This window comes from Sclerotinia sclerotiorum, genomic scaffold (genome assembly GCF_000146945.2).
Source record: "Sclerotinia sclerotiorum 1980 UF-70 scaffold_5 genomic scaffold, whole genome shotgun sequence".
NCBI lineage: Eukaryota > Fungi > Ascomycota > Leotiomycetes > Helotiales > Sclerotiniaceae > Sclerotinia > Sclerotinia sclerotiorum.
In genome coordinates this window covers 2,082,708-2,102,702 of record NW_001820831.1, presented here as the reverse complement: position 1 = coordinate 2,102,702, position 19,995 = coordinate 2,082,708, and the positions used below count along the sequence as shown (strand labels likewise).

The 19,995-nt window shown below is 43.3% G+C and overlaps 8 protein-coding genes across 8 annotated transcripts; 4 read left to right on the top strand and 4 right to left on the bottom strand.

The window, feature by feature from the left end:
* Nucleotides 1–41: 41 nt before the first annotated feature.
* Nucleotides 42–346, bottom strand: SS1G_04776 (predicted protein; the record flags this gene model as incomplete). The annotated part of the gene is made up of 2 exons (XM_001594918.1): nucleotides 42–86; nucleotides 161–346. 2 exons carry the CDS (start codon nucleotides 344–346, stop codon nucleotides 42–44), a joined length of 231 nt encoding a protein of 76 aa, XP_001594968.1.
* A 1,149-nt stretch (nucleotides 347–1,495) lies between these two features.
* Nucleotides 1,496–4,152, bottom strand: SS1G_04775 (conserved hypothetical protein; the record flags this gene model as incomplete). Its single annotated transcript, XM_001594917.1, has 4 exons — nucleotides 1,496–1,540; nucleotides 2,076–3,542; nucleotides 3,589–3,719; nucleotides 3,855–4,152. 4 exons carry the CDS (start codon nucleotides 4,150–4,152, stop codon nucleotides 1,496–1,498), a joined length of 1,941 nt encoding a protein of 646 aa, XP_001594967.1.
* Nucleotides 4,153–4,900: 748 nt separating this feature from the next.
* Nucleotides 4,901–7,157, top strand: SS1G_04774 (hypothetical protein; the record flags this gene model as incomplete). The annotated part of the gene is made up of 6 exons (XM_001594916.1): nucleotides 4,901–4,930; nucleotides 4,990–5,594; nucleotides 5,650–5,864; nucleotides 6,267–6,331; nucleotides 6,385–6,410; nucleotides 6,473–7,157. The coding sequence occupies 6 exons, from the start codon at nucleotides 4,901–4,903 to the stop codon at nucleotides 7,155–7,157; spliced, it is 1,626 nt and encodes a 541-aa protein (XP_001594966.1).
* A 669-nt stretch (nucleotides 7,158–7,826) lies between these two features.
* Nucleotides 7,827–9,282, top strand: SS1G_04773 (predicted protein; the record flags this gene model as incomplete). Its single annotated transcript, XM_001594915.1, has 4 exons — nucleotides 7,827–7,987; nucleotides 8,054–8,471; nucleotides 8,525–9,032; nucleotides 9,188–9,282. 4 exons carry the CDS (start codon nucleotides 7,827–7,829, stop codon nucleotides 9,280–9,282), a joined length of 1,182 nt encoding a protein of 393 aa, XP_001594965.1.
* A 322-nt stretch (nucleotides 9,283–9,604) lies between these two features.
* Nucleotides 9,605–10,620, bottom strand: SS1G_04772 (predicted protein; the record flags this gene model as incomplete). Its single annotated transcript, XM_001594914.1, has 3 exons — nucleotides 9,605–9,675; nucleotides 10,022–10,159; nucleotides 10,503–10,620. 3 exons carry the CDS (start codon nucleotides 10,618–10,620, stop codon nucleotides 9,605–9,607), a joined length of 327 nt encoding a protein of 108 aa, XP_001594964.1.
* Nucleotides 10,621–11,621: 1,001 nt separating this feature from the next.
* On the top strand, nucleotides 11,622–12,859 carry SS1G_04771 (predicted protein; the record flags this gene model as incomplete). Its single annotated transcript, XM_001594913.1, has 2 exons — nucleotides 11,622–11,656; nucleotides 11,722–12,859. 2 exons carry the CDS (start codon nucleotides 11,622–11,624, stop codon nucleotides 12,857–12,859), a joined length of 1,173 nt encoding a protein of 390 aa, XP_001594963.1.
* Nucleotides 12,860–14,903: 2,044 nt separating this feature from the next.
* On the top strand, nucleotides 14,904–17,179 carry SS1G_04770 (hypothetical protein; the record flags this gene model as incomplete). The annotated part of the gene is made up of 5 exons (XM_001594912.1): nucleotides 14,904–14,972; nucleotides 15,031–15,246; nucleotides 15,300–15,403; nucleotides 15,741–16,943; nucleotides 16,993–17,179. The coding sequence occupies 5 exons, from the start codon at nucleotides 14,904–14,906 to the stop codon at nucleotides 17,177–17,179; spliced, it is 1,779 nt and encodes a 592-aa protein (XP_001594962.1).
* Nucleotides 17,180–17,565: 386 nt separating this feature from the next.
* On the bottom strand, nucleotides 17,566–19,489 carry SS1G_04769 (hypothetical protein; the record flags this gene model as incomplete). The annotated part of the gene is made up of 5 exons (XM_001594911.1): nucleotides 17,566–17,680; nucleotides 17,720–18,019; nucleotides 18,080–18,582; nucleotides 18,652–18,942; nucleotides 19,109–19,489. The coding sequence occupies 5 exons, from the start codon at nucleotides 19,487–19,489 to the stop codon at nucleotides 17,566–17,568; spliced, it is 1,590 nt and encodes a 529-aa protein (XP_001594961.1).
* Between the last annotated feature and the right edge of the window lie 506 nt (nucleotides 19,490–19,995).

Sequence of the window (19,995 nt, the reverse complement as noted above, 5' to 3'; positions counted from 1 at the left end):
AACTCTGATTCACTTGTGTCAATTCTTTCTCCTTAAAAACACTAAGACTTTTGGAAAACGCTCCCCGAGCCATCATTATCGATCGACTGTTAGACTTAAGAAGTGTTAGCAGACTCAACTCTCAAGCTTTTGTAGTAGGTATTGTTAAGTTGTGACTTACTCGACTATTGCGCGCAGTAGATGGTCTCTCTGGATCAACGTCCTTAGAATGCGCATTTGACGATTTTAAATGAGGCGACTTCAAATGGTGCGAATCATCAAAAGGATCTTCTGTCCGCTGTGATTTGGTATTTATTGATCTATACGTAGGTTGTGGTCCTCGACCTCCTTTGTAGTTTCCATCCATGTTTGCAGACCACGCGCTATAGTTTGTAGATGCACTTCTTTTAACGTTCAAAGCGCAATTTTTGGGAAGTGGTTGCCTCAAGCAGTAAGTAGCAAGTAGCAGTTATGTGAAGATGATATAGATGCATTCGAATATGATGTTGGCAGAGGAGGAGGAGGAGGAGGAGTGTTTGCGACCTTGCCGTAGTTCTTTGAAGGAAGAAGCCAAGAGAAAGGCCAAGAAATGTCACTCAGGCCATTCGATGAGAGAATTATAAAAGCTTGAGATGAGAATTGGATCACGTCTGGTACAAAAGCATCTTGATTGGTGTTGTGGAGAGGGGCTGGCAGTGTCTTTATGGTAGGTAGTAGGAGATATAAGTCTGAGGAGTTCTATATTATCTGAAGGCTGGATAGTTGTCAAAGACAAGCAGAAAAGGTGGAGCCATTCATGATACAAAAAGAATGTCAAGTTATCTCTTTTAGACGAGTGTCTAGGCGGTGAATATTTTCAAGTTAATACAACAGTTGAGAGGGGAAAGGGAAGAGATGAATTTGAGGAATTATATTTGTGGGAACACAGAGAAAGCTAGCCCTACTCTATGATACTGGCAGCAAAGAAGCAAGAAGGTGAAGAAACAGAAAAGTATAGATAGTATGTGAAGGCTTGAAAGGTTTGTTGTTGTTTACACTGACTGAAACTACCTAGTCAACCAGAAAAATTGTTCCTGTGCCGGCAATATTCGGGCCGGGTGTTGTCATTTCTAGTTACTATCACTTTCATTTTTCGTCTTAATCAGGATTCCACTATCGATAATTTCTCTGTAAAGAGCTACTACTTTTCAATGAATTCTAGGAGAAAGCTTCAGATCTTGTCACTGTCATCGGTCTAACCTTTGTTACTTTGCCAAAAACCGGATGCTCATCTGCCTCCATCTCCAATGGTGAAGCCACTTGACGAGTCTACTTGGCGAGGTTTGTTCTTTTCAATATGAACAGCAGGGTATAAAATCTAATTTGAAGACTACAATGGAGTGTTTAGAACAATCAAACACCAGTCCACCCCTTTACTCCGTATGCACAGTATAATACAACATGGACAGAGACTAGTATAAGCAGGATCTATATCAAAGCAGAAAACCACTATCCAAACCACTCTACCTCTTTTTTTCTATACATTTGGTGATAATAAGTCATACTTGACACATGTTTCAACCTACATCAAATTGTTAGCATTAGCGCATTCATTGCTAACCTTGAGAAATCGCAATGAAGAGATGACAAAATTGGAATGAAAACAGAAAGTGTATAGGCCAGGTAGAAATAGAAAGGTTCGGGCTCATTGTCATCATCAAGGCATGTACAAAATGAAGACTTGGGACAGGGAACTCAGGGTGAGGTAGACAAAAAAACAGGGGGTGGCCAGTGCCAAGAGGTAAGCGGAGTGATGTCTCAGCGCTTCCAAAATAATGTTGTACAGCAAGTTGATCTGAGCTGCAGACGACATTGATTCTGGATTTCATATATTGATCCAATAACCATGGACTAACCACGGACAGACCTCCAACCGAATACTAGTCACAATCAACTACCAGGACCACCATACACAATCCAACGGAACATGAATGTGGTGAGTAGAAAATTGACCAAAATAGAATGGTGGCGATAATAAGGAAATAGGGTAGTGTAGATGTGGTGATTAAGAACACAATAGTAGAGAATAAAGGAGGAGTAAGAAAGTGGGGACATACATCTTCAATGGAAGCTTGCAAGAACTTTCTAGCTTCCAAACCCGCCCAGACCTTCAGCATTGAAAAGTCACCTTGTCGTAGCATCCCACTTCCGCTCTGTGCTCCCAATTCGCGCAAAATTGGTAGCGCAGAAGAGAGCAAGTCAATGCTAGGGTTGAGACTTCTACCAATGCCTTCTAGCAACAGAATGCTAATTACCACATTGACAAAATCTCCCTCCATCCGAACATGATGGGTACGGACCATGGAGAGAACCTCGTTTAATATATCCCCTATCTTCATGTTACCCAGGGCTAATGTGCGACTCTTAACTGATAGGACGAGATGCTGCATTTTCAGAGCATAAATCTCTTCATCAATGACTGCATCAGGTTGGCGGCATCTTTGACACATCAAATGTCCTGCTTTATAGCCATCGAATTCAGCAACGGCTTTAAAAAGATCAAGGAAGTTCTTTCGATTTGTTGCATTTAGTTCTGTGACCAGGCCTGTGTCAATGAAAATTAATTGAGGTCGGAATCCTTCTTTATCAATCTTTGAAAGTTCTGCGTGCCAAGCTTGAGGATCTTTTTTGTGGCGGTATGGATGAAGCCTTGCCAGCACTTGTTCGGTAACATCTGGTTGAGATTGTGGATCTTCGTCTTTGTGTTTGCTGAAAGGTAGGTTGGGCTTCTCAGATTGATAAAAGCGGACCATGATATTACCTGGATGAAGGTCCGCATGGATAAAATTGTCAATTAGCAGCATGCGTAAAAAGGCATCCAACCCTTCATCTGCAATATCTTGCTGGAATACCCCACCACCATTTTCCATAAAGTCAGATAATGGTATACCCTGAGCAAATTCTTCTACAAGTACTTGCCTCGTGGTGAACTGAGTATACGGGAATGGGAACCATGCTGTTGTTCTTGGTTTGAAATTCTTTCGGAAAATCGACAAGTTTGCAGCTTCAATTCGAAGATCAAGCTGCAGTCTCATCATCTGACCAAATTGTTCGACTTCATCTGGAAATGACAGCCATTCAAATGTAGGAATCAAATTTATTGCTGAGGCAAAGACCCACATAATCCGTAAATCTCGTCTAACAACTCTTTCTACCCCTGGATGGAGGACCTTGATAGCGACGTAACTGGATGGAACTCTCTGTGGTGTACTCTTGATGAAAGTGTCAACATTTCTACGCACATTCGTTCGTATATTCTTAGGCTCCTGAATGTCTGGATCAATTGGTGTTGCCAAATCCGGTTTCAGCTTCGCCTTGTAAACTTGTGCTATAGCTCCGACACCCAAAGGCTTTTCCTGGAATTCTTCAAATATCTCATCAAAGGGTCGTCCATCAAATGCTCTGCTTATAATTCTTTTGGTGGCATGTAACGAGTGTGCAGGCGCATTGGAATGAAGCTGTGACATGATCTCGCACATTTGCGTGGGGAAGATGTCTGATCTAGAGGCGGCCCATTGCCCAAGCTAGAAAGTCAGTAAAACCAAAGGTAGAAGGAATTAGATGGCGCACCTTTATAAACGCAGGCCCGGCTCGTTCCATAGCCTTAACTAAGAACTTGTACCACCATATAGTACCCGCCCGCTCATTATCTCGCTCTTCGTCCCTAGGTCCGAAATATGCAGCAGGTATAGTAATGATAACTGGAACGAATATAGCCACAAGGTGGAGGAATCGTATGCTTGTGCAGAGTGGCTCCCATAGATAGGTATCTAGGAGATAGATTATGCTATCTTTGACTCGTTCGAGCCCATGAACATCATCGCTAACTCTCTTACTAATTTCCTCCCTTGATGCCTTCAACATTCGTGATTCCGCTGTCATCTCAGTTCCGCCATTGTCCTTTTCTGATAATCGGACAAATGCGGCAGGACTCAAGCTTGCTAAAGTTGCCAGTATTAGTCCTTTTTTCTGCGGGGGCAATTTAAATTGCCATTTTCCCCATTTTCCCCTTCCTCTGCTGCGGCCATTTCTACACGATTGTCTTGTTGCTAGGTGAAGATTTCGATATTGAATCGAGGGCCGTATTCTTGGAAGGGTCTGACGGAGACATGTTCGACCTGTGACCAAAAACATCCTTATCTTCCTTCGTGCGAAGATCGACTTGTTCTCCTACTCGAGTACTATCGTGGCTCCATTTATGTTTTGCTGTTAACGAGTTTGGCTAGAGTACAATCCAAGGCAACCCTTCGTGGAAACATTAGAGGCGGCGGGAAGCAGCAAATGCGCCAGTGAAGTGCTGATTAAGTGACGTCAGGATTCATTCAAAACATTTCTTCATTCAGTTGCTTAAAAGATGCAATTCTTTTTGTTCACTTGATAACTTTCATACTAATTGTAAAACAAGAGCCAGTTTAGAAATATCGAATTTGAAAATGTTTTTTTAATTCGATTTTTAAAATCGATTTCTTTCATCTTGCGCCCGTTTGTTCGATGTCATAAATCATTGTAGGGTTACGAGTGCTGCGGCTGCATGAAGGAAGGACCCATACAATTTCGGTGAACAAGCGGAACCTCGAAGCCACCATACTCGCCGGTTTTGGTAAAAAAATTCATTGAACGGTCGCGGCAGAATTTGTTCCGAATCTCCTCCTTCCTCCTCTTTTCTTTTCCTTCGAATCACAGTGAAGTTAATTCCAATATAACCTTTGGCTCATACTTTTTTCTTGATATTGTACTGAGGAATCTCATTTTTACCCTTCACATTCTATCCCAAAAGTACACAAGTTTACTGTTCTTCTCTCTCACAAGCGATATGGGATGGTTTTGGGCAGATCCTCCCGCAACCGTTGCGGCTACGAGTATGAGAAATGCCCCTCACCCCATGCCTAAGAATAGCGATGTAACTCCTCCTGTGAGTGCCCATTCTCTCCAACAATTAGTCACTTTGAGATTCTGATTTTCTTCTCGCAGCCATCATGTCCTATGCACAAGCCCAGCGCAGATGCTCTTAAGCCTGTGGCAAAACCTGCAGCATCACCCGAGTCCGCCTGCCCATATACTCCAGACAATGTCTCTCAAGACCCTAAATCGACATCTAAATACTCCAAATACAATCCTCTAAACTACATGTTTCCAGATTTATCTCAAGAGCGAGCAAAAGATCAGACTATCGCATTGCCAACTGAAAGAGAACCATCTACTATCCCTAAAGGTACTGGCGATGGTAACTGGGAGTATCCTTCGCCGCAGCAGATGTACAATGCTCTTTTGCGCAAAGGTTATACCGATACAGATGCGACTGCCGTTGAGAGTATGGTATCAGTTCACAACTTTTTGAACGAGGGAGCTTGGGCTGAAATCGTGGAATGGGAGCGAAGATTCGGTAAAGGGCTGTCGAAGGGCTGGGAGAATTGTAAGAGGGGAGAAGTGGGTTCCAAGGCAGGCGCAGACATTGGTGCAAATGAAGATGAAGTGCCCCAGCCAAAACTAGTTCGATTTATGGGCAGACCGAAAGAAATAACACCAAAAGCTGCCATGATTCAACTAATGGGTTGGGCTTTCCCAGAAAAATATGGGTATGTGTTTAGTAATTCCTGTTGATGGCGGAGAATATGACTAACATGGTGATAGTACCGAGCCCCCATTTGATCGTCACGATTGGTTTGTCCAAAGAGAATATAATGGTCAGAAGAAGGAAGTTCGATATATAATCGATTATTACTCTGGAGGAGAAGAACCCACCGGGGAACCAATATTCTATCTTGATGTTAGACCCGCTCTCACTCCCACGCAAGCAGTAGAACGCATGATGCGATGGGGTGGTGATGTCTGGTATCGTGCGTCAGGTGCGTCTGTTAGGGAGAACATGAAGAAGAATTGAAAACGTGCCTTTGAGATTTGGAATCGGCGTTTCTTGCAGTGGTTTTTAAGGAATACGCTTCAGCCTGGGTTAGGATTGGTATTGATGGTTACGATCTGGGTGACTTTTGGTTATGCACATGGAATGGTTCCTATTAGTAACCACGGTTTACAGCTCTCTTCTCTTGTAGTTATTGATACCTAAATAATGACATTCCCTATTCACGATGCTAGCAAACGTTAAAAGGTTTAGACACCAGATTTAGACTTTCGGGCGTAGCTTATAGGCTTGTGGCACTGATTGAGAGCTTCCCTGTAATACGATAAGAGCTTCTTCAAACCCCCACCATCCATTGCTTCATTACAGTCTCTCTTCTTGATTCATTCAGGAGTGCAGAAAACACTATGGCAGAACCTTTTGTGTCAATCAGGAGATATATCAAATGGGGAGCAAGTATTTATTAATGTTTCTGCAGCTCTATTCGAACCTGCTAACAATGATTGCAGGAGAGTGAGGCAAAGGAAAACACAAAGTACGAACCCGAGGCTGTCTGTTAATTCAATAGCTCAGACCTTTCTAACATACATTTATTAGCACTCTGGTCTTGACATCTGCCGATAAACACTACGTAGACATACGAATACTTGACCCATCCAAACCGCTCCCAAACAATACTTCTGACCCTCAAGCAATATCAAGGCTAGAATGGGGTTTCGCGGGACGGGCAATCAGTACCCCCGCAGAGTTTAAAGATGGTGATAAAAGCATTTTGATCAAGCCAGCGCATACAGAATGGATTCATGAAATAGATAATAAAATACGAAATCCTGGACCTGATGATCGTGATGAGGGATTCATGTATCCTGTGGAGGGCACAAATGAGGTCTTGGAAAAGGGAGCCATGGTAAATCCAGAGACTGGGAAAGTGGAGGACTATCAAGAGTTGTGGGAGGATCTAGAGGTGGAGATGATGGAAGGGGAGAAAAGTGATTACTTCATGAGCTGGGTGCTGGAAACTAAGGGCACTCATGGCGAAGTAAATGGGATGGTGATCAGAATTGGTGAGTGGATACAGGGGGTTATGAGAAACGGTGATACATTTTCGGTTTTTAGGTGGAAATGGAATATCAAAGATGGATGGGAAAGAGTATTGGCAATTGGAGAAGATCTAAAGCTAGACAGCCAGATCTTTAAGGAGGAGATATCTGTGGGTAATAGCTTCAAGGCTGGAGGTGGTGTGGAGTGGGAGTACACAAGTTGTCACAAGTACAGAAAGTAGGCTTAAGGGTGTCCCCCTCTTGTGATGATCTCTAAAACTTACAATCTCTACTGAAGAATGGGATTTCATTCTGCCCTCTATCTTGAGCCAATGAGATAGACTCGGAAACTACTCCGCGTTTGCATATTTACATTCCCGTCAAGGAATGTAGGTGCACCCCGCTTGTTCTATAAGTATAGTGTTTAGCTTCAAAACAAACAACTAGTTTCTCAAGGCGATACGAATTTTTTTAACCATTGCTTTTGAGTCTGTACGCTCTTTACCTTCTTTTTGAATCTGTAAGTAATTATGCCCTGGTTATCACGCAACAGCAGCTCCATGAACTCCGTTGGAGACATGATGGCCGTTCAACCACCACCTGTTTTACCGGCACAGATACCATCAATATCCCCAGCGGCAGTCACAGTCATTCCTTCGATCATTGATCCTACATGCGGGACATCACCAGCCCAGTACCGTCATTCGACAATGGAAGCTCTGCGGAGTTCCATGCAAATACTTTCTCGAAATTTGTACTGTATTCCCCAGATGATGGGGTCTTTCACTTTCAATTTTGCCCAGACAATCCCGAAGAGTTCAAGAAGGGATATTTACGAAATGGGCATTCAGTGTATGTTATGTATTACAGAGTGTTGGGCGATGTTTATGGTCATACCGGCATTCTTGACAATGCCTGCAGCGATGTTCATGGTGTGCTGTGCAGCTATGTGGGGAGCTGTTATGGGAATGTCATGGGCATTGAGAGGAAACGATCGAATCTGTGAAAGTATGATGCCCATTGGAGATTTTGGGGACGAGAAATGGATTTTCGTTAATGGCGCCTGCACGAGGTTAGTAAAAAGTACCCTCTAGGAAAGCCATACGGATGGATTATACATAGCACTAATCATGAACAGCTACACTCAGATGATGCATCATCTCACTCGCTTGGGCATCATTTTCCACCGCCGCATAACCGGAATTCACAATCGCACCTTAGGACTTCCTCTCGACCTTCTGCTACACTTTCTCTCTATAATTATGCCTATCCACCGCAGTCTATATTCGCAACTTCGCGAAAGTCTTTTGGCACCTAGTACTCGGAAAGTTGTCATCCTGTCGCATTCAACCGGGTCCAAGGTAGTTTCTGATATTCTCGACCAATTGCACGCCGATTTACCACCAACTCTGATGTCGAAATTGGAGATTTACACTTTTGGGGCCGCAGGTGGATCATTCTCAAATCCATTGCTTAGTTCGCTATGTATGGAACTTGATGCTCTTGGAGAAAACGATAGTGCGAATATGAAAGCATCTTGTGAACGTGTGATACCCGTAAGCCTTTTGTATCCATCCCATTTCAAATTCATTGTTAATTATGAGAATAGCATATCGAACATTATCTTCCTCTTACTTCTTCTCCCTTATCTACTATGTCGATTTTAAATCCGGTCTTACACACTCTGGACTCTCGGTTTTGTGGTAGAATGTTTATATTGAATGGATTTCAACCGGTGTTGTTTGAGCAGTATTTGGATATCATGTTCAATTGGCGGAACTCTGCAACCGCAGTCGATGGATCTGAACGACGAGGTTTCTGGGATGAGATTGTCAGAGTTGATAGTGACACGGCTGAAAAGAGAGAATTTACGGCAGGAGCAAGAGGTGCAGTGGGAATGGGTAGTGGAGAGAGAAGATGGAGTGGGATGATGCAGATGGAGAAGGAAGGGAGGAGAAGACCGGGTAGTTGGAATTGGTCGAAGATGGGGATGGATGGGGTAGGGATGGCGAGAAGGGAGGCGAAGGCTTTGGAAGGGAAGAGGATGAGGGAGGTGGGGAGGTTGGGTGGTTATGAGGGTGGTGGAAGGTTGAGTGTTGCTTGGTTTGAGGGAAAAGGTATGATGGGGTTGGGGAAGGGGATGGGGAATGGTGTGCTGGGGATGTGAGAGGGTATGATGATTTGATGCTTGATGAAGAGAGTGAGAGTGACATGGAGGGTTGGGATAGAGTGGCTGTTGATAGTTGTGTAGGCTTTAACAATTCTAGGGTAGGAATTGATGAAACTAATGGTGGTAGTTGGACCATTGAGGGGGATGAGGAAGAAAACGACGCCGATTTGGATATGTTAGTAGCAGTATGGTTTTAATAGGTTCTGTTCTTACTTTTTATAGCTTTTTAATACTAGAGAATTGTGGATTTGTAATTTAATTATCTGACAATTATTGATGAAATACAGCGCTCTGATATTAAATATTCAAGCTTATCGCAGTGTCAAATCTTGGAAGACAGAGTTAGATATAGGTCAAGTCACACTATGTTGCTGATATCAATAATGCTTCAACTTGCAATTGGGTATATATTCCTTCAACGCCACTACCAGAAGCATAGAGAAGCAAGCATAGCTCAGATAATACAATAAACAACAAAATGAGAGACAAAAAGATAACTATGATAAATCTGAAACATGATTAAACTGCCATAGCAGCAGTGTAGTTAGGTCCAGGTAGTTTCTTCAGTTTCCTTACCTTGATATTATAATCTGTTTCATAACCATCATCAGATGATGGCTTATGCGTCCGACCCGGTCCATGAAGTACATGAATATCGCGACCTCCTACATTCAGATGAAGCCTCGCGTTCGGTTTAAAGCTGGAGCTTGAATGGAGAAATCTAGATGTAGTTGATGCTACCGATGACCCCCAATCTCGAATCGGACGAAGCAGGATAATCGGACGATATTGATGACTTGTGAGCGAAATGCATATCGTGCCACGGAGGAGCAAATCTTTTTTTACTACTACCCGGATCTGAGTCTTCGCCGGTAGATAGTTTCATCCTCTGATAGTCATAGAGCATACCAGATAAGAACAGTATGCCGTATTTACCGATACGGATGTATTGTCCACTACGTCTTAAAACAAGTCCTTGACTAGCCTCAATCGCTGCTGCGTCTCGGGCATACAGCTCTTCAAATTGGGAATTTTGATGTACCAGCCGACTAGAACAAGGCCTGGAATAAGAGGCTATATATTAGTATAGACTTGAAACTTCCCATTGAAACTGAAAACCTCTGGATGAAATGAAGTCATGATCTAGAATATGCTTCTGAATTGCAAATTAGCTGCTTTCGTTTTCAAACTATATCTCAGATCTTTGCCAAATTCTCTTTCGCTACAAATCAAAGTTTCAGATACACGAATATTCTCAAACTAGTATGCATAATCAAATCATTATGGTCTTGATTCCCATATTTTATTAGGCCACATTTTTTTGATTCTCCTAGTACTGTTGGCGTACGCGGCCGACATCCCAAGCGAACAAAAGCGAGCGAAACATGTTCAACCGCTTTATGGTCTTGAAAACTACCTGTTAGTGGCTGATAGACCTGGTCTTTAAGTCTCTTCTTTCGTAATGTGTCTTGGGGACACGAAATTCGTTGTTGTACTGTGTTAATGTCACAGAAGATCCAGAAGCCTGAAACCATGGTCAGATGAAGGCGATTGACCTAGATCCTTTGAAGGGTCTCGGATCTAGTAGTTTGATTATCTTAACCAGGAATTTATACAGTCTCCTCTACTAGTGTTAGTGCATGAATAGGATGAAAATTTTGTCAATAATTATGAGAGGTACTTCGTGCTGGCGTGCCTGTAGACCGATGTATATTTCCCCGCCACCAAAAATTATACCCTTTTCCTCTTCCGATTTATCTCCAACGTCCAGCCTGTCCAACTTCAGCACAGCAAATCCGGATACACGGGGCTGTATCCTCCCAGATTTAAATAGTTTTTTTAGATCTAACACGGATGATGTGACTTTCTAGGAAACTGTCAATTGAACATCTAGGCTATTAAGGTTACATGAATAATCTTCCACAAATATCAATCCATATTTAAGTTCCATTAATGGAACAGGACTGGATGCCCTTAATATCAAGTTCCTTTGAACCTGCAGGTGTTATGCTATACCAATGAAACGCTTCACCTGTTTCTCGCTGCAATGTCATATTTCTAGTGAAAAGGCACTACTGAGTCTTTATATCGCTCTGCGCGAAGCGTAGCCAAATATCAGAAGCATTTTGGTGGAGCAAGTATTCTTTCCGACTTTAGGACTTTGCTGTCAATTCGATCGCATACAAGTAGAGGAATAGTCGTAGGATCTCTCGCTATCAGGTAGGCTGGGCCTGGCCAGTGTAGGATTCTGTTGCGATGACGAAATTACGCGCCGGCCATTGGCGGTGCAGAGCAGGCCTCCAATGCTGAGCTACTAAGGCCAGAAGCCTGTGGACAGTAGGACATCCAAGTGGTGTGAGGCTATTGTTATTCTTTCAAGATTTCTAGAAAACCTTTGACATGGGACAGGATTATTCTAATGAATTCGAGATCATCAATCACTCGTGAAACGGTATTCACAGCACAGCAACTTTACAGACTGAGTCACAAGTTCTTTAAGACTTGATTATACCTGTAGTTTACCATTAGCTCAAAGATGAGAGGCAAACATAAGTTTTTAAAACATTGCCCGTATGTTGAGTCCTTCCTGTGTACACCAAAGAGGCATATTCGCTAATCACTCTCGTTGTTTTAAGGAAATCCAGGGAAGAGAAAAGGGAGAACATAAGTTACAGCGTCTATGCCAGCGAATGCATGCTCCTACCAGGCTTTATAGAGCAATCGGTCACACTCGATATTGGTATTCATGAAGGGCGAACGAGATTCTTGAGATACTCAATCACATACGAAGTAGAACCAGATACACACAGTAGATCCGGTCATAAAGATAACGAACATGAGATTGTCTATGGAGGTAACTCACAGGCACATCGACTCGGCAAGACTAAACCGGGTAAAATGAGAACTTTCTTGAAAACACTTGAGAAGCTACATGGAGAGACTCAGCAGACTATAGAAAATAATTACTACCGCTACAAAAAGCTCGACTACATAAGCGCGATCCTCAAAGCAGCATTGAGAAAAGGCAGTCTGCTGGTTCATCAGCACAAACTAGAACTTCTCGAACGTTCCCGTGATGCTCACCAGTCTCGATTCATAAAACCCGACGTCAGATTGACTGAACGCCAAAGAACGGACAAGGAAAAAAGACATGAGAGGCGGGAGGTCAGAAGAGACAAAACTTTTGGCCGAATTAACGAGTCTAGAGTTGCGAGAGGCTTTGGTATACAACTAAGCAATAATGAGAAAAGACGTCACAAAAGACATGAGCGAATGAGACGTCCCTCACACAGCGATGCTGGATCCACTGGCTCCTGGGAAACTGTCTCAAATGCCGATTTTTCTCCTGGTCCTTCTCGTGGAAGACGACACCGTGGCTCTTCCCTTTCCTATGACGGACACTCTAGTAGATACGACGAAGACGATTCATCGTCATCAGACGACGACGACACCAAATCCCATGCATCTACCGTATTTTCAAAACCAAGCCGCTCCTCAAGCTCTGGCTCCGGTTCTTCTAGAAGCTCTATCTCTTCTTCTTCTAGATCTGGCCGATCGAAATCGGAATACGGATCGCGGTATAGAAGTAGCAATAGTGCTTACGAGACCAATGAGCAGCTTCGAGAACCACCTAGATATCCGCCTGATTTTAAACATGGCTATGGAAGTATACCGCCCCAGGATTTACCTTATCCTAATGAAACGTATCCGGGAAGAAATCAGCCTTATTATCCTCATGATTATACGGCAAGTTATGCGTATTCGAGATCGTAGGATTGGTGCAGAATAGGGTCTAGGAGCAGGGGGCAGGGAGTATGGATATCAGAGTACATTTGTCGTTGGGGATGATGCTCAGTTTTCTCATTGGTAGAGCTTGCTTTGTTATTGTTTCTGTTCTTCCTCATTATCTATTCTCGCATATTTGATCTCTTCACATTAAAATCGCATCGGGCAAATTCTCTCCGCAGTATGTACATTCTTGTATAAGTTGGGATATATGACTAAGTCTGCACTGGCATTGTAGGCTGCTTCGTCTTCGGATTATCCCCTTAAATGCCAAAATAGGATACTTCAAAACAGTGCAATCAATCGATGGCATGTTATCGCAGACCAATGATGAACAATTTGTCTCGGAAACGAGAATGATGGCACAAACAAGCTCTCTCACGACTTCAATTCATGTGGGTTGCACTTGGGCCTAGACAATGCAACATGCAGTAGTACGCTTGGGATGTCCGGTGCGCAATATGCTGAGGCGCACTGAGAAGTTTATCAAGAATGCAATGGTTGGTAAAGTCCCAAATCATCAAGGACCACAACTTGTATGCTAGCAAATGATTTACCTGTAGTAGGCAGATTTGCCCAATTTCAACAAGTAATGGAAGAAGAGCTCGAATAACAGTCTGACAGTGGTGATAACCCAAAATGGCCACATGAAAAAGCACTGGCAATGGTTGAAAGCTCCATCATCAAACAGAGTCATTGGAGTGAGCCCTATTTGTGAACCCACTTTGCATCAAAGATTTCCTCCGCGGCCAAGCAAACATATTATGTAAAACTGTAAAAAATGTATAAAATTGTGAAGGCTTCAGAAGTTGTCAAGTGAGATCATGCTTCATTGAAGCGTTCATTCTCTTCCTATATGTTTGATACTTTGTATCGTTCATCACCAGCCTTGATAATTTATCATTGGAATTTCGTTGAAAGAAATTTTTAAAGGATGGAGGTGCGGGCTAATAATTATTAGCGTGGAGCTAAGCCTGTTTCATTCTAGATCATTCTTCATGCAAGGGCTGCAACGCAAAAGAATTATGACTTTGTTACTGGCGAACTTGAAATCTGCAAACTTAACTTGACATTGAGCCACCCGATGATGCGTTGCATTTTATGTACTCATCGAAGTCCCAACCCTAAAGGTGATAGGAAGTCGATGAGACCAAAATTGACAGCATGGCCTGTGGATGGTAGGATCTTAGGGAAAGGATAATGCTACAGCCAAGGATGATGATATTTGGTACCTGGGACCACCAGCGGACTGAAAGTTTGGGAAGTTGGTTAAATAATAAAAATATTTGGAGAGCAAGGGACGAGACATAAAAGTCAAGTTTGGAAATTGGAGATCAGGATCGAGCGTGAGAAACTGCGAAATTCATCAAGGGTCTAAGTTCACGTAGTTAGATATATGATATTGTCGACGAGGATATCGTTGTGATTTGTTTGTTGGATGGTATTTGTTCGACATGACGGATTCTGAAGAGTGATGGGCCAGCTTGAATAATTAATAGACTTCCTGGTCACCTGGGCATGGGATGATGGGATAAAAAGCACAACGCGTGAAACTGGTTAAGCTGTTCTTGTGCAGTTCATATCTCATATCTAGTATTTGGCTTAAACAGTAAGTTACTGTTGGTCTTCCAAGCGTAAGAACGACATAATTTGAATCGCCTTGAGATGAAAGCTGGTGATACTTTTCAATTTGAAGCCCCTCTAAAACTTCCTTAGCGATAAGTACCTACTTTATTAGAGTAGGCTCACATTTGATAAACTTCAAGTGCAACCCGAAATTCCAGGCCAGAAAAAGCTGCTGACAATTTCAATTACTAAGCTCATTCTTGATTGATCGAGCTCAAATTTCAGCCTCACTTGTTCGGTAACTTTCTCTACTACATAGTTTACAAACAATCCCTTGTCTCCATTGATAAACCACACTTAAAGTCTCAGATTCGAAGCATAAGGATTCGAAACTCTTGTGGCATTCTTCATTTTCAAAAACATTTTTTAATTGAAGATTTTATTACCCAGTAACGCGTCGACTCCAATGGCTGATTTTCATTATGGAGGGACGGACGAGGAGTCTGCTGAGATCAAGAAACTCAATGCCGAAGTTGTAGGTGGATTAAATTGCTTCAATTGATTGCGCCTCTGCTAATTATGTTCTTTTATAGCTTGAAGATACCGATAATTTCGAGAGTTGGGAAAAACTTGTTCGCGCAGCAGAGACGTTGGAAGGAGGGTTGAATCGCAATTCAAGTCCACAAGCAATTGCGACAACTCGAGATTCTTACGATCGCTTCCTTGCCAAGTTTCCCCTACTATTTGGATATTGGAAGAAGTATGCAGATCTGGAATTCTCCATAGCTGGCACAGAAGCTGCTGAGATGGTAAATTGAAGATAAATTTGTGTCGCATTGAGCTATTTGCTGACACACTCTAGGTTTTCGAGAGAGGCATTGCCAGTATCGCAACATCTGTGGACTTATGGACGGATTATTGTTCTTTCAAGGTGGAGACAAGTCATGATCCTGATGTGATCAGAGAGTAAGTATATTAGATGCTTTCCTTCCCTTAACACAGCATCTGCAGCATGACCAGGCAGCCAAGATGGGCTACGTTAGGAGTTTTCATGGCTCACAAACGGTGAGAAATGCCAACAAAAGCTGTTCATGTTTGACTCTTCTCACCAACATGACCAGGATATCTCTTTCTGCTATCACACGTTCGCTTTTACCCCGTATCACTCTGCACACATTGTCGGCATGAGGAGGATATGAATATTTGAATTTAAGCACATTGCCCTTCCCGTATTTGCACTCCTTGCCACCTTTCCATTCCTCCCCTTTTTGGTCTATAACTCGCATCTAACATCCAAAATTAGGCTTTTCGAGCGTGGAGCTGTCGCAGTCGGATTAGACTTCCTTGCGCACCCTTTCTGGGACAAATATCTCGAATTTGAGGACAGAGTTGAAGCCCATGACAAAATATTCGCTATCTTGAACCGGGTCGTAAAGATCCCTATGCATCAATATGCCAGATATTTCGAACGCTTCCGCCAATTAGCTCACACCCGTCCATTACAAGAGCTTCTCCCTGCCGAACAACTCGAACAATTTCGCGCGGATGTTGTATCCGAAAATGCCGGTTTCCAGACTGGACCAAAGGGCGAATTAGAGATTGAACGCGACATCAGAACCAAAATCGATAATTTCCATCTCGAAATTTTTGCTCGCACACAAGCAGAGACCACAAAACGTTGGACGTACGAGTCTGAAATCAAGCGCCCTTATTTCCATGTCACCGAGCTCGATAACCAACAGCTTGCAAACTGGCGCAAGTATTTGGACTTTGAAGAGGCCGAGGGTGATTATACCCGTGCTATTTTCTTATATGAGAGGTGTTTAGTAACCTGCGCATTCTACGATGAGTTCTGGTTTCGCTATGCTCGTTGGATGTCATCAAAGGAGCGCAAGGAAGAAGAGGTCCGAAACATATACCAGCGAGCAAGCACACTTTATGTGCCTATCAGCAGACCCGGTATTAGGCTGCAATACGCATATTTCGAGGAGATGACCGGCCGTGTCGATGTTGCGAGGGATATACATCAAGCCATTCTAGACCGCATGCCTGGTCATGTAGAGACAATAATTTCCTGGGCCAATCTTGAACGCCGCCACAAAGGCCTTAATGCCGCAATTGAAGTATATAAAGCACAGATCGCTTCGGCAGAACTAGATATTTACTCAAAGGCTGCTTTTGTTGTTGAGTGGGCTTTCTTGTTGTGGAAGATCCAAGGATCAGTCGATGAGGCTCGTCAAGTTTTCCAGAAGAACAAACAATGGTATCCCGAAAGCCGTCATTTCTGGACTAAGTACGTGGAGTTTGAGTTGGCGCAGCCCACCAATTCAGCCTCCGAAGCCGAGCATCACGAAAGGCTTAAGCAAATACACAGCGATATGATTAAGACATCTATGAGGTTGGATACTAAGAAGGAAATTAGCAATCTATACTTGGTGTACTTGAGAGAAAGAGGTTCTAAGGAGACCATGAAGGAATTCTTGCAGATTGATCGAGAATTGAATGGGTAAGCATATATTTGCGTACATATGGCGTACCATGCTAATGGACTATAGTCCTGTATCAGTTCAACCCGACTACGTCAAAGCGACGGAATTGGGAAAAGCGACAGAGAACGGAACGATTCCGGGTGTTGTTGACGCTGCTTCTTTATTGAAAGGCGAAGTTAGATACACCACATACTTCCAACAGCGCAAGCAACCAATGACCGTTGATCCTCAAGGCCTCGCATCGTTCCATTAAATAGTAGCGTTGCGGCTTGTAGGAAGCATCAGTGTTGTTGTCGGGTCTTAATGTGTTCGACCAGACAGCGTGTACAGTAGTATTCTTATCAGCATCCCTATTGGTCCAGGATGAATTCTTCGATGTTTCTTTTCTTTTGACTCCTCGAATGCTGGATAAATTATACCTTAGCCAGCTTAATGATTGGAGAGGTGGCCGTTTGGTAATATGTGAGGGCTTGTCTCTATGTTCTCATTCCTTTCATCCACTACCATGATATATACAAAAAGCGGTTTTCATACACGTATTTCGGAATTATATATGCATGCATCATCGTGATTATCATTTGATCAAACAGCCCTGTCCCGGCAAGCTGCATAGTCTACTCTAACACCAATCCCTTTATCTTAATATACATATCTAAAGTTAGGGTTCTCTCTATCCGTCAAATCATCAAACGCGTGTACCATGTCCCGATCATTGGCCTGTCTCACTCCCGCCTCAGCCAACTCATCTCTCTTTCTATTTTCCCTCATTAGATGCCATCTCAAAAAAATTAACACTAAAAGAAGCAGCGCGTAGCAACCAAGATGAGTAGCGAAGGCGATAAAGTATCGCGGCGCATCATTTTTCAGAAACACCTGAGGACCAACCGCATTCCCTGCAGCCCAACTTATGAAGTTTGCAGCTACGACTATGGTCTTCTTTGTTTGGCCGGCGACGTTTCGGGACATGAGTGTCAGGGATAGAGTGGCAGTGGACCAGAACGAGAGGGTTATGTAGTAGGAAATCAGGAGTCCGACTTTCGTGCTGAAGTTCGTGTTGCGGATTGTCATGAGGATTACGGTGCCGATGAAGGATCTAGATGAAAGGTTCTGGTAAGTATTATTGTGTGTGATGAGAGGGAATGTTTGCACTTACGGCATTAGGTAGAATGTCATGACGAGAATATTTTGATTATACTTCTTGACCAGATAATGGCTCGATAATAATACAATGATGATGTAAAAGCCTAAAACCATCGACAAAAGCTGTGTTTGTAGCACCGTAAAGTTAAATCCCGTAATGATGATATTGGCGAATGCACCCAGGCCACTCGTCGGTAACGTGGTACAGATGGCTATTAGGCAGTAACAGTACATTTGCGGATCGGTTAGTGCGTCTTTGACGTGCTCGATGCGGAATTTGCGGTTCTGCATGCCGGTTTGGTTGGAGCGCACTCGCTCGACCATGAGTCTTTTTTCGTGTTCGCTGAAGCATTTCGCACGCATAGGCGAGTCTGGCATCCAGATTAGGATGAATATTCCCCAGAGGAAAGAGAGACAGGCGTAGGCGACGAAGATGGCTTGCCAGGATTTGAGGGGCCCGGATTTCAGGAGCGTGAAACAGTAGGCGAGGAGTCCGCCGACGATTTGTTGAGCGCCCTGCGTTTTTTATTATCATTAGATTGGGATTCTTCGAGCGGATTTGGGGAGCTTCAGAGACGTGCATACATTCATCATGTACCAATATATCACCACACCTGCTTGTTCTTCTCTTTTGTACCACATGCTAGATAAGACGACGAATATGGGCTGACAGGCAGCTTCGAAGATTCCCAGAAGAGTGCGGGTGACGAGTAGACCTTCGAAATTATGACAGAGGGCATGCATGGAGAGTACTATACTCCAAACACAGACGTTTATGCCCAGATACTTTGCAATTGGTACTCGTTGAAGGACCCAATTGGTGGGATATTCGACGACCAGAATTCCAATATATATACACGTTGTGAGCCATGGATACTAGTTGTGTATCAGCGAATTGTTCAAATCCGAAGGTATTCAGATGGGGAAATACTTGTGAATCAGATACATGAGCATCTGCCCTGATGCCCATAATCGATGTAAAAGCCAATGTTCCTTTATCCAGCGCTTGTATAAAATATGTTACGATCATTATAATTAATACTCGTCTATCGATGAGTTTTTTCAGCCGACGGTTTTCTTCGTCACTTATGTGGATAAGCACGTCGCTGGTATATTTAGCAACTTCAGAATCAACACGTCCATAATCCATATGATCTGGTTTGTCATTTCCTGAGTCAAGCATATGCTCGACGTGCAATATTTCGGAAACAGGCTGTGGGAACTTGTCGTCCATTTTCTGTGTATTTGGCGGCGGAGGTGCATCTTCGATTGCGGCGGACATATTATCTTGGACTCTGAATTGTGGGTTTTCGGTGATCAGAGAGGGAGTGAGGGTGGACGTAAGATAGGAGAGGAACAAAAATACATCCCACTTTTTGCAGAGGTTAGGAAGCTGGTATATATACTGTACATCCCACGCCATCTTGTCTGTCTGGTAGTATACATGCATGCATGCAAGTTCATCCATCGAATCAGCCGGAGTGAAATTATCCATCCCATGGGGAAGCAGATAGCTGTTTGTGGGGAAGTGGGGTACCTAGTATTCATCTTGGCATCAGACCTCGGGGTATCTCGCGTTGCAGAAGCCGAGATATGGGAGTGCTGCGTTGACGGTCGTTGCAGGCGATCAAAAGTTATGATGAATGTAAGAGATGCTGTTGCGGGAGGAAAAGACAAATGAAAAGAAGATTCGGAATTGAGCGAATGGCACAGCGAAGGCAATGAGTGATAATGCATAGCTGAGTATTGTAGAGATAGATGCATGAGCGAGTACCTCACGAAAATGAACCTGCAGCTCGGTGTATAAATACTGAAGATCACTTTCCTAGAAGAAACCTGCAGTGATCCTTGCTGTCTCTTGAACCTTGTCACTGAGTAAGTGTCTCAATCCTGATTGTGTTTTCAAGAAATGAAAAGAAGACTTCGTAT